Source organism: Hydractinia symbiolongicarpus, chromosome 11 (genome assembly GCF_029227915.1).
Source record: "Hydractinia symbiolongicarpus strain clone_291-10 chromosome 11, HSymV2.1, whole genome shotgun sequence".
Taxonomy (NCBI): Eukaryota; Metazoa; Cnidaria; class Hydrozoa; order Anthoathecata; family Hydractiniidae; genus Hydractinia; species Hydractinia symbiolongicarpus.
The window spans coordinates 22,081,358-22,093,978 of NC_079885.1; the positions used below are offsets into that span (position 1 = coordinate 22,081,358).

The 12,621-nt window shown below is 34.1% G+C and overlaps 2 protein-coding genes across 2 annotated transcripts; both read left to right on the plus strand.

Annotated features, from left to right (window-relative positions):
* Positions 1–1,975: 1,975 nt before the first annotated feature.
* LOC130613527 (formimidoylglutamase-like) lies at positions 1,976–2,953 on the plus strand. Its single transcript, XM_057434858.1, has one exon. The coding sequence runs from the start codon at positions 1,976–1,978 to the stop codon at positions 2,951–2,953; it is 978 nt and encodes a 325-aa protein (XP_057290841.1).
* A 5,058-nt stretch (positions 2,954–8,011) lies between these two features.
* On the plus strand, positions 8,012–9,031 carry LOC130613529 (formimidoylglutamase-like). The gene has a single exon (XM_057434859.1). It carries the CDS (start codon positions 8,012–8,014, stop codon positions 9,029–9,031), a length of 1,020 nt encoding a protein of 339 aa, XP_057290842.1.
* The last annotated feature ends 3,590 nt before the right edge of the window (positions 9,032–12,621 follow it).

A 12,621-nucleotide genomic window follows, 5' to 3' on the forward strand; every position in this document is an offset into this window, starting at 1 on the left:
GCCGACAAAATGTGTGCTGGATTAATGTTTATTCTAACTAAAGAAATAACTTCTTATAACAGAACGTCGTTTTAAAACGAGATATAAACTTTTCCTTTTTGTTTACAAAAGCGTCGAGCATGTGCTTCTTCGCTAATTATGTTAACATAAAAACAAAAGAAATTTTACCGATTTCAATATGGCTTCTTGTTTTGATATTATTATCAAATTCATCATCAAATTATCTAATAACCAATCATAGTTGCGAATTGTTATTCACGAATAATTTAGTCACACAACCGCCAAAATTTCAAATTAAGTTTCTATACAGACACCTGCTAGAACCTCACGCAGTGTTTCAATAGAATTAAAAGAGTTGTTTCTCCTTCCGTATTCTTTCCTCCAAGCTCCAACCGACCATTGATTTGTTTTAGCTAAATGTATCCTTTTCACTACTGGAAAAATAAATCATGTCCCCGGTTTAAATAGTTAACAGGTAGCTTTGGAGACACTGCTACCTGTTTTAATATTTAACAGGTAGCTTTTGCGATGCTAATTCTCCTCATCAAAATTTTACTTTTTTAGAAAGAGGTCTAATCTAATCTGCATGCTTATCGTCAGTGCATGACATTGTACTCTATGTAAAGATTAGCTTGATTGCCCGTTCCTTTTTTTCGGTTGTTTCTAAGTATGATTGATTTCTTGCTTTACGGATTTTGACAAACATGTGAATACCCACTGTCCTCTAAAATTAGTATTAACACAATGTGTGTTTAAAAGAGAAAATAAAACAAGCAATAGACTGCTATTGGCAATTCCCTTGATTGTTCTTTAGCTATTTATTAGTCTAACAAAGGTATAGTTTTATTTTTAAGAACTTTTAGAGAAGTTTGTGTTAAAAATATGACAGTTTGCTTACGATCTTTAATTTTGAACCTTTCGGTATTGAAATTTTGTGTTTTTAGTTTTTATGATATATATTCTACGTCCTCTGCTACGCGCTAGTTTATAATCAACAATTTTTGAGCAACACGAGGCATAAACGCTTTTAAAAAGTCGAAGTATTAGCCAGTAACATACCGACCTGAAGAGGGGAAATATAAGAGGAAGTAGAGTAAAACGAAATAACAACAGCAGTGCTTAGATAGACCTAGCCGGCTCTAAATGCACAAAGAAACAAGATTTAAAAGGTAAGCAAAGGAGCACCGAAGAACGTGAAGGGAACCTAACCTGGAAAGAACAATTAAGTGTTTGTTCAAGCAAAAAATTGTTTGCTTGAACAAACACCATGCGGTATTAATAATCCTTATTGTTGCCTGTTAGTGAACCCTTCATAAGAATATCAGGATAAAGTTTTAGGTTATAAACTGTAGGTCTATTATTCAGAACAATAGAAAAAAAAAGAACAATGATCAGTCTGGTTGCAATTTTGGCATTCTTAAAAAAGAACGCATTTTAATGCTCGAACGCCAGAACAACCCAAAGCTTCATTTCTCCGTAAATTAGAAACAATTACTGGTTAAATAGAAAGCTTATTTGAGTTTTTTAACACCTTCAGACAATATAAGTGATGCGCCAAAACATTTTGTGTTCGTCAAGTTGCATTGCTGGCTAAACAAGTTTGTTAAAACTAATTTAATTTAGGACATTGCAGCGCTAAAAGAAACACGTGCAAATAATTACACAGTTATACTATAAGTGAGTAATTATCTTTATAGGTATGTCTCACACATGTGTTCATGCTTTGTTAGACAGTCCATTCGACGTGAGAAAGTTTATACGTCAGAGACCTTTTGTGACATAGGTCTTGTTCTATCTGACGTGTCTGTAAGCAGCACTTAGAGAAAACCACTTGGCTTAAGAAAACAATAGTTATTATTTTACAAAAAAGGTGAATAACGAGTCAAACCGGTTGTGATAATAAATATATATAACCAAATTGTGCATCTTTTCTCTTCAGTTTTTAGTTACCAACATTTGATAGTGATCATTCACCATGATCAGTAACATAGATATGGAAATTGCCACACACGGATGTCATACTTTCGAGATTAACACAAACGGATATAATACTTTCGAGATTGACACAAGAAAATCAATTAAAGTTGCATTACTTGGCTTTCCATGCGATATAGGTGTTGAAAGAAACGGTGTTGCAGTTGGTGGAAAACGCGGACCAGCAGCTGTCCGGAAGAAAATAGGGGACACGAGTAATCCATGGTACTACTATCAACTTGGTCCAATTTTTAACGTGGAGCATGGAATCGATTTGACACACATCGACTTGATAGATCATGGCGATATTGATATCTCAAACGATTTAAATTTAAATCACAAATACTTAACTGATAAAGTTCAAGCTTTATGTGATCAAGGTTACATTTCTATTATTGTCGGAGGTGGTCGGGACCAAAGCTATTGTAACGCGAAGGGACTTATGAATTCGAGGAAATGTGGAGATATCGGCGTAGTTAATATTGATGCACATATGGATGTCGACCAAGTAAGAAAAGATAACTTTGTTCATCACGGTACACCATTTAGACTACTGTTAGAAGACAAAGCTTTTAAAGGAAAATTCTCTCAGTTTGCAAGTCAAGGAAATCAATGCGATCCAGACCACGTGAAATACGTAAAAGAAAAATCTGGTAGGATTTATTGGCTTTCGCATTTAAAGAAGAAAGGCGTGACTGAAAGCTTCAGGGAAGTATTGAATTGGTTCGACACCAAGGATGTATTTGTGTCTCTTGATATCGATGCAATTCAAGGTTGCGTATGTCCAGGTGGATGGTCCTCTGTCAGAGGTCTAACAGCAGAGGAAATATTATCAGTCGCTTTAGAAGCAGGTCGCCACTCGAAAACTAGAGTATTCGACATAAGTGAGTACAATCCAGAAATTGAAGAAACCCGAACAGGGTGGTTAATGAAAAACCTAATATATTATTTCTTGATGGGTGTAGCATCCAGGAATTAACCCGATTATATTTACAGGTTTTTCGGATTAAGACGGGATATTTTTACTTTTTGCAATTGCTGCGATGTTTGTACTTTTCTTTTCTTTAATTGAATTTCCGCGCCCGAAGGCGTAGGAAATTCTTTAAAACCGTCGTTTTTTTCTTTCGGAGCATTTTTTGAGAAAAAATCGACCCTGGGATTTCACGTCGTCACAGATGTAAACTTCGTACCCACGCTCCTTAACTACTGGGAAGTCTAGTATTGACGCTTCAGGCCAAAATTTGTATTTGTTTTCGACAAAATTTGGCACAGTTAACAAAAAAAGTATGCTGAACATAATGGTGACATAATAGTTTTGATTTTTGTCACCTAAATGTCATTTTAGGCCAAAATTGGTCCAAAAATTAGAACTACTTTATTTCCAACAAAATTTGGAACAGTTAACAAATAAAGTATGCTGAACATGATGGTGACATCAAAATTTTGATTTCTTGTCACCTAAATGTCATTTTAGGGCAAAGTTGGTCCAAAAATTAAAACTACTTTATTTTTGACAAATTTTGGCACAATTAACAAAAAAAGTATGGTGAACATGATGGTGATATCAAAATTTTGTTTTTTTTCCACCTTAAATGTCATTTTAGGCCAAAATTGGTCCAAAAATTAAAACTGCTTTATTTTCGACAAAAATTGACACAGTTAATAAAAAAAGTATGCTGAAAATGATGGTCACATCAAAATTTTGAATTTTTGTCAACTAATGCCGTTTAAGACCATAAACGTTTCAATCGCAAGACTTTCAACCATGAATGATAGGCTGTATTTTTTGTTAGCAATTTCTTTTAAAATGTGAGTTTATTATGACACGTTTCGTTTTGTTTGCGTTTGTTGTAAGATATGTCACTGGTGTGCTTTATCTTCAGAGGTTCATGCACCAAACCCCTTGGAATGTTTGGCACAATAACACAACGAATTAGCAGGTTTTCATCAAATATTTTGGTAGCGTGCGGAAATTCTTAGAGCCCCCAGGGCTTCTTGTTTGCTTTTAATTGTGTTTATCTTCATAAAAAATAGCAGAAACGAAAAATGATAGGCACGGCAAAATAGTCATGATTTCTTTTTGTAAATATATATTTATCATATATCAGTCTTCTTGTGGGCATTAACGTAGAAATAAAGTTAGGGAGTTTAAAAATGGTAATAAATTTTGTATATAAATTTGATAAAGTTTGTAAGCAGACAAATATCAGAATTAAAGAACAATAACAACAAAAATATTGTAAATAACATACGTGTTCATGATCACGCCAACCCAGCAATAACATAACTTTCTGAGTGCTGTACATATTTGCTCTAAACCTTCCAAGACTTTCTTCACTTGAACCCATTTCCTTCTTTCCTTATTTAAGAAAAATCTAATTAGATTTACGGACAAGGTTTGATTATTTTTACAAAAGTAAATTTCTTTGCTCCACCACACATGTTTTCGAGTCTACGGTCCCAGATATTCGGAAAGAGGACAGAATTTAAAAGGACGCAACAACAAGCATTTTATAATTGTATTGACAATTGCAAATTGTTCGACAAAAACTTTGTTCATGTCCCAGATCACGTTTCCAACTAATCAAATTAACCATGTATAGCATTCTTTCAAACGTGATTTTGTCCATGTTCATAAAATTACGTGCGGTATTGACAATTGCAAGTATATTTTGATCGACAAAATCGTTTTCCAACTCTTTTGCCCGACAAGGTTAAAACAAAACATTCAAAAATATAGGTAAAAAATCTAAAGCGAATTACCGACACTTTAAGCATTAGCATGGTTGATAACTACTATTGAAATTAAAACAAACAACTGGTCAATATAAACTTTGTTTATTTCGAACATCTTCTATTTCCGTCACTCTTAAGAATTTGTTTACTTTATTTCGATTTTTTCTATACCTTTAACAATTTTCCGGTCAGATGCGAGTTCTATATAACAGGAATCAACCGTAACGTTTAGAATTAGTAGTAAATGTATACTCTTAACATTAATTGATCTATTAAAATGACACATCTGTCTTCAAGACAATTTACCCAGAATAACATTCTTGCGTATATTTAAAACTCTATTGTCAATATTTTATGACTCATGTGCTGTTCGTACTACTCAATGTATCAACTCATGTATACACGAAGTAATTTCATTGCATATTGAAATCTAATTTTGGGTAAATATCATGTCAGGTGTATGCAAAGGCTACGCTCAATAGAAAACTTTAACGCAATGAAAAGTGTGCCTTCTCTATCTAAAACCGGATTAAAAATTACAAGCCGTTAGTCAGTGGAAAAAATCATAGGAATTCATTCACGGGAAAAATCCACGGGAACCCCGATTATCAGATTTCCGAACGTTGTATCAAAAGCGCAAAGTAAGAATTCAACTACCACTTTGATACAAATTAATATTGATGAAACAGTTAGCTCGTGGAAAAACCCACGAGTTTGGGCGTCCTTTGTATATCGCATTTTCGTAACATTTCCTGTAACACTATCCCCATGGCCCTATTTAAAATCGGGCAGAGAGTACAACAGCTGTTATTAATATAGATAACGACGGCAAGATAATAAGAGATATTGCTACTTCTGTATCATTTTGTTGAATGAATGGACTGAATAGGGGTATTATTAATATAGACTAGTTCTTAACCCGTGGAAAGGTATACGTATTTGTGATCTGTTTGTATTCTGGTCATCATATCGCAGTCGTTCATATCCCGGGCATAGCTATTTTGTGCATCTTAAGTGCAAAGTAGTCATATGGGTACCATTTTGAATATAAATATAAATATCAATATTAATATAAGAGACTAGTCCTTAGGTTGGGAAAGAATCCGCAGGATTAGAAACAATCCTGGACCTAAGTTCTCTTATGAAGCAAATATTTTTGCTTGCGATTTTTTTCTCCTCTAAAAATGTCAACATTTTCAAAGCGATGAGTTGTGAAGAAATATACTCTGTTACGTGTGCTTGATGTTACCGGTGACCGATTAAATCGACAGCTTATTTGAAATCTCTAACACCTTGAGATAACGTAAAAAGTGATGCGGCAAAATTCCTTGTTCGTCCTGTTGCGTTTCTGGATCAAGAAGAAGATCTAAGCAGCACAAATAACTTGTCAATTAACTTTTAAGAATAAAACACATTATTTTAATTTTAACGACACATTTCGACAATTTTGATTGTCGTCATTAGGTTACAAAGTTTATAAATATAATCGAAAAGTGAATTGGCATTACTTGCATTTGTGAACGCGGAAGAGATATTGTTGAAACCGAAAAAAATATCGCCAGGCACTTTAACGTTACCTTCACCATGGAACCATGAGACTACTAAAAGTTTGTCATTTCTTAATATTATTAACAACTTTTCAAAATCTACTATAATCAGCATTTTTCGCAAAAAAACGTTTACAGGCTAACCACTTAAGCTTCGCTCCCTACCCTTATAGGTTTGATTACGCTTTCACTTTGATGTCAATAATATTAAAGAGATTCTTCGCAAAAACTTTTACCTAGACATTTTATTAGATCTCATAATATTTAAATACCTTTAAGATACTTACTTAACAATAACAATAACACACAATTAATTTCTTCTCGATATTTTAAACTACCCTACACTGGCAACTACTGCAATATAATTAAACTAAAAAAAATAACATAATAAAAAAATGCTGTAGTAAAAGCTCTTCAGCTAAAATAATTTTTCAATCTTTTAAAGTAGATAAATATTTCTCTAACAAAAGTGAAAATTCCTTTTCATCTTAAATTGCGTGTAAATTATAAATTTACTTGTGAAGCTTGTAAGCTAGCTATATTGGTGAAACCACCAAACACATTTACACACGTATTAAGGAACACCTTAAGAAGGACAAAAACTCACACATTTACAAACATATACATGGAAATACCATGTGCCAGGAACAAGCTGACGGGAATTGTTTTTTCATTTTAGATACAAACTCGAAAGCTTAAGGAAGGTTTGTATATAGAATGGGAGAACCCTAATGTAAATAAAGAGGTAAAGTATGGCAGCAAAACTTTAATCATTTAGGGGCTGTTCATATGGAGGCGGGCTGGCTCGGTTAGGAGGGCTGGCTCGGTTAGGCGGGGGGATTTTCATCTTGTGTTCATATGAAGTTTTTTACATCTCGGTCGGCCGGGATGGAAAAGTTGTTTACATTTCACAAAAGATTCATAAACAATGAAGACTAAAGAATATATTTCGAACTTTAAATAATTGATGAGAATTTTTTAAATCTAGTGGTAATTTCATCTCGCCTAGGCGGGCTGGCTTGCCTGCCAATGAACACATTTTTATTCTTTCATGTGTTTCTTAATAGCAGCGATATCCCGCTCAGCCGAGCCAGTCCGATTAAATGAGCCAGCCCGCCTCCATATGAACAGTCCCTTAATCATTATTTACTCCTTCTTTCTTTTCACATGTTTATTTCTTTCGCCTCTTCCCTAGTGTATATTTACATTTTATTGTAACGATATCTATTTTTGTAATTATTGTAATTCACATATTTTTCTTTGATATTTATAAGTAAAATATTAGGACTTTTGATATTATAGCGTATATATATATATATTTATTTAAGCCTTATAACCTGATGATGACAATAAGAATTGTCAAAACATGTCGTTAAAATTAAAAAGATGTGTCTTATTCTTAAAAGTAATAAGCAAAAATCTGTTAAAAACAATTTAATTTCGCGCCGTTTAACAAATCATGTGAAAATTAGTTCACAGATAAACTATGATTTAATAATTATCATTACAGTTGAGTCTCACACGTGTGTCACTTCTTTTGTTAGACGGACTATGTGATGTTAGAAGGTTTATACATCAGGGACCTACTGTGACAATAAACCTCGGCATAAAAAAAACATTAATATATTACAAGAAAAATTGAATAACGAGTTAATCAGGTTGTGGGGATCAATACTTAAAAAAAAATTGTGCATCTTTTGTCTTCAGTTTAAAGCATTTGATAGTGATCGTTCATCAGGATCAGTAACATAGATATGGAAATTACATCAAACGGATATCATACTTCCGAGATTAAAACAAACGGATACCATACTTCCGAGATTAACACAAACGGTTATAATACTTTCCAGATTAACACAAACGGATACCATACTTCCGAGATTAACACAAGAGAATTAATTAAAGTTGCATTACTTGGCTTTCCATGCGATATAGGTGTTGAAAGAAACGGTATTGCAGTTGGTGGAAAACGCGGACCAGCAGCTGTCCGGAAGAAGATAGGCGACACGAGTAATCCATGGTGCTACTATCAACTCGGTCCAATTTTTAACGTGGAGCATGGCATTGATATGACACACATCGACTTGACAGATCATGGCGATGTTGATATCTCCAACGATTTGAATTTGAATCACAAACACTTAACTGATAAAGTTCAAGCTTTATGTGATCAAGGTTACATCTGTATTATTGTCGGAGGTGGTCGGGACCAAAGCTATTGTAACGCCAAGGGACTTATGAATTCGAGGAAATGTGGAGATATCGGCGTAGTTAATATTGATGCACATATGGATGTCGACCAAGTAAGAAAAAATAACTTTGTTCATCACGGTACACCATTCAGACTACTGTTAGAAGACAAAGCTTTTAAAGGAAAATTCTCTCAGTTTGCAAGTCAAGGAAATCAATGCGATCCAGACCACGTGAAATACGTAAAAGAAAAATCTGGTAGGATTTATTGGCTTTCGCATTTAAAGAAAAAAGGCGTGACTGAAAGCTTCAGGGAAGTATTGAATTGGTTCGACACCAAGGATGTATTTGTGTCTCTTGATATCGATGCAATTCAAGGTTGCGTATGTCCTGGAGGATGGGCCTCCGTCAGAGGTCTAACAGCAGAGGAAATATTATCAGTCGCTTTAGAAGCAGGACGCCACTCGAAAACGAGAGTATTCGACATAAGTGAGTACAATCCGGAAATTGAAGAAACCCGAACAGGGTGGTTGATCAAGAACTTGATATATTATTTCTTGATGGGTGTAGCATCCAGAAATTAACCCGATTATACTTACAGCCTTTTTCCGATTAGGACGGAGATTAATTTTCTTTATCATTATCAGAAAGGGGAGATGATAAATGCGTGTACCCTTAGGGCCATTTGATTTTTATTTTAATTGAAAATTAAAAATTAGAAATAGTTGCTAATTTTGATTTTTAATTTAATTTGAAAATAAAAAATCAAAATTATTTAATGATTTTTGAATTTCAATTTAATTTGAAAAATTAAAATTAGTGGATGATTTCAATTTTCAATTTAATATGAAAATTAAAAAAGATCAAAAAACAATAATTGAAAAGTCAAATTCAAATTTTGCTTTTCAATTTGAAGTTTCAATACGCACGTGACGTATGGGTTAAACGTCAAACCAGTCTCCTTCCCGGGCGTCTTAGGTTCTTGTTGTAAACGTCCAGTACAACTTGTACCCAGACTTCTATTTTTTATTTTAGTACTTATATTCTTCCTCGTGTGCATATTTTGTTAGCTGTAAATAGATGCCAAGCAGACAACAAAATTTTCGTTCGTCCGTGTCCCACTATTATTTACAAGATTATACACTTGTATTGGGACATAGTCAATATAAAGAAACTTAGAATCCTTAGGGCAAGGTTCATATTAAATCTGTCCTTCTAGGTCAAACTTTGTTAGCTACACCCGAATGTTACTCGAAAAATTACAATAATATACCAGTAACAAACGCCTTTTAATGTGTTCTATAATAGACTGTCGATGAATGTCAACAAATGTTCTGAACCAAAAAGATTTAAGGAGAATGAATATTAATTTTGCTTCTGATTGGTGTAGTTATATTTCTTAAATTTCTCCTATAAAATTAAGGGACTCTGTAAATAGTTAATCTAAACACTCCTAAGATTAACATAAACTTTTATTTCCAGATCTTTTTGAACAAAAGAAATTCAAGAGAGTAGGATTGACGCATATCAAACAAAAGTCAATTGAAACGATATTGGTAAAGAATACTTGTATTTGGATTGGAGTCGTACTATTTTTCACTCAGTTTTAAATTCGCGCGACTTAAATTCGCGCATCCTAAAGTGGAGATATTCGCTCAGTTTTAAATTCGCGCACCCCAAAATGTCTACTCTCGTTAAAAACTCTGCATATTGTTCTAATCATGATCATGATCTTGTTATTGATTGTGCTTCCAGAGGATTTCACGAGTACCGAAAGATTTGGTTACCAAAGTTAGGACAAAGGCTTACCGTGAAACGGGATAAAGCTAACCTTTTTGACCCATATTCCATAGGACTATACTGTCAAATCAAAGGAAAGATCGAGAAACTTTCAATTGTAGGGCATCTTCCACGAGAAATTTCCCGCTTTTGCAAATTCTACCTTGAATACAACGGTGTGATCAATGCAACAGTACGAATGACAAAGTTCCGCAGAAGTCCTTTACCTCAAGGGGGCTTGGAAATACCAATTAAATTATGTGTTGGAAAAGGAGATTCAAGTAACGAAGTCTTCCGAAAAATGAAAGGGTTCATGCTCGAAAATTACCTTGAGCCAGAGAAAATCCCGCTGGAGATAAAGGTCGAGGAGGAAGACGAAGACGAAGAAGAAGAGGTTTCATTGTAATTTTAATTTTATTTAAAACAGAAAAGAAGTCACTATACCAGCTGAAAACTATCTCAAATTTTTACTTACAAAAACTGTTACTAAATTACATATCAATTTAGGGTTTCTTAAGCGACTTCCAAGTTTGTGATAGGAAAGCTATTCGCGCGGATTATTTTTCGCTCAGTCTTAATTTCGCGCACCTTAGGTCTGCGCGAATTCTAGTACAGCGCGAATTTTAGTACAAGTAAGGTATATCTGCCTGGCAGTCTCAATGCTTCCTTAAAATATTGGACACCAATTTCAACTTTTTATGAGACGCTCCTAATAAATAAACTCTGTGCAGGGAGTGCAGAGGGTTGGTTAAAAGGAACCTGTATGTTTATTGCACCATATTTGATCGCAAAAGAATAGTGGAAAATATTTGATTTTTGAATTTTGATTTTCAATTTTTGATTTTCAATTTTTGATTTTTGATTTTTGATTTTAAATTTTTGATTTTTGATATTTGAATTTTAAAATTTTAAACTGAGTTTTGAATTTTGATAAAAGACCTATAGGTAATTTTGATAAAAGACTTTCTTGATCACGCCAACTCAATAATAACATAAGGCAGAAGAGCCACTATAATGTTTCTTACCACCAAGATGTCGGATTAGTTAAGGTGGAAAAATGACTCAAAAATGTCTCAAATGATTTTTCGGCGGTCAGAAAACTGACCGCGTTTATTGATTGGTTAATTCTATTGTTTTTTCCTCATGTGGTCAAGTGGAGGTCCTTTGTTTTGAGCGCGAATGGCCTTACTCACCCGGACAAATATAATAAATTCTTGAATGATTTAAGAGGGTAATACGTTACTACGTCGACTTTGTGCTGATTGGTTGATTGTAATTCGGTTTGCTTTGAGATGGATTTAAATTATGGGGATTTGCTCTGACGTTTGTTTGCGTCTAAGTTTATGTTTGAGAGAAACCGAATTTAATAACCTCGAATAAAGGTTAGTTAACTAGGCTACAATAATATAACCTTCTGAGTGGTTTACACACTTGTTTCAAACATCCTCAGACTATTGCAACTTAAACTTATATCTAATTAGACTTAGAGATAAGGTTTGATTATTTTACAAAAGTGAATTTGTTTGCTGCACCAAGCATGTAAGAAAAGCATGTTCACTCTAACCGTTGTACACGTTTTTGAGTCTACAACCCTGGAAAAACAGGAGGAGGGAAATATTTTAAAGGACTCAACCACAAGCAATTAAGAAAGCCGCTGCTATCGAAGTAACTTTTCCACAGAGTCTCAGAATATTTGGTTAGATTCAATATATAACCACCTAAGAATAGAAACAAAAAAAAACGACATTTGTTTCGACGCGTTTCGGGTGTCAACACCCATTTTCAAGAATAACTAATAATTACAATTTGAAAAATTATATAGTATGAAGCGTAAGAATAATTAACTGCGAAAATTATGTTTTGTCAAATGACAATAGCGACATAGAACGTATGTTTTTATTTAAAACGGGTACATCACGCATAATAAGCAGGCTCTCTTTAAATTCGGTCAAAAGATTTATTCCTATGAGCCAAATAGTGAAATCATCGAACGATTTTCGATTTTTGCAAACCCGTACGTGATTGCTAACAGCACTGTTACTAGGCAACACAGGTTCATCCGTAAGAGCGGAACGCCCAATGTGTTCACCGGCTCTTATCTTTAAGTGGCGTGATGTTTCTCCATAATATGTATTTATGAAGGAAGACTTCACAGGCCACGGAATACCAAATTAAGATGGCCTTACAATTCGAACGAGTTTAGTCGTTTCTCTGTGGTTATGAGTTTGAGTATATTCCCTTGAGTCCTAGATACCCACAGTCCAATGGTAGGAATGAAATGTAAGTCGAGATCATAAGGAAAATACTCAAGAAATGCCAGGGTACAGCTTCGGGCCTGCTTGAATATTTGAGTACACCACTTACAGGGATGGAGTACATACCAGTGCAACTATTG

What these genes read in the sequence shown, in the direction of transcription:
- LOC130613529 (XM_057434859.1), top strand. Translation starts at nt 8,012, where the DNA reads ATGGAAATTACATCAAACGGATATCATACTTCCGAGATTAAAACAAAC.
- LOC130613527 (XM_057434858.1), top strand. Translation starts at nt 1,976, where the DNA reads ATGATCAGTAACATAGATATGGAAATTGCCACACACGGATGTCATACT.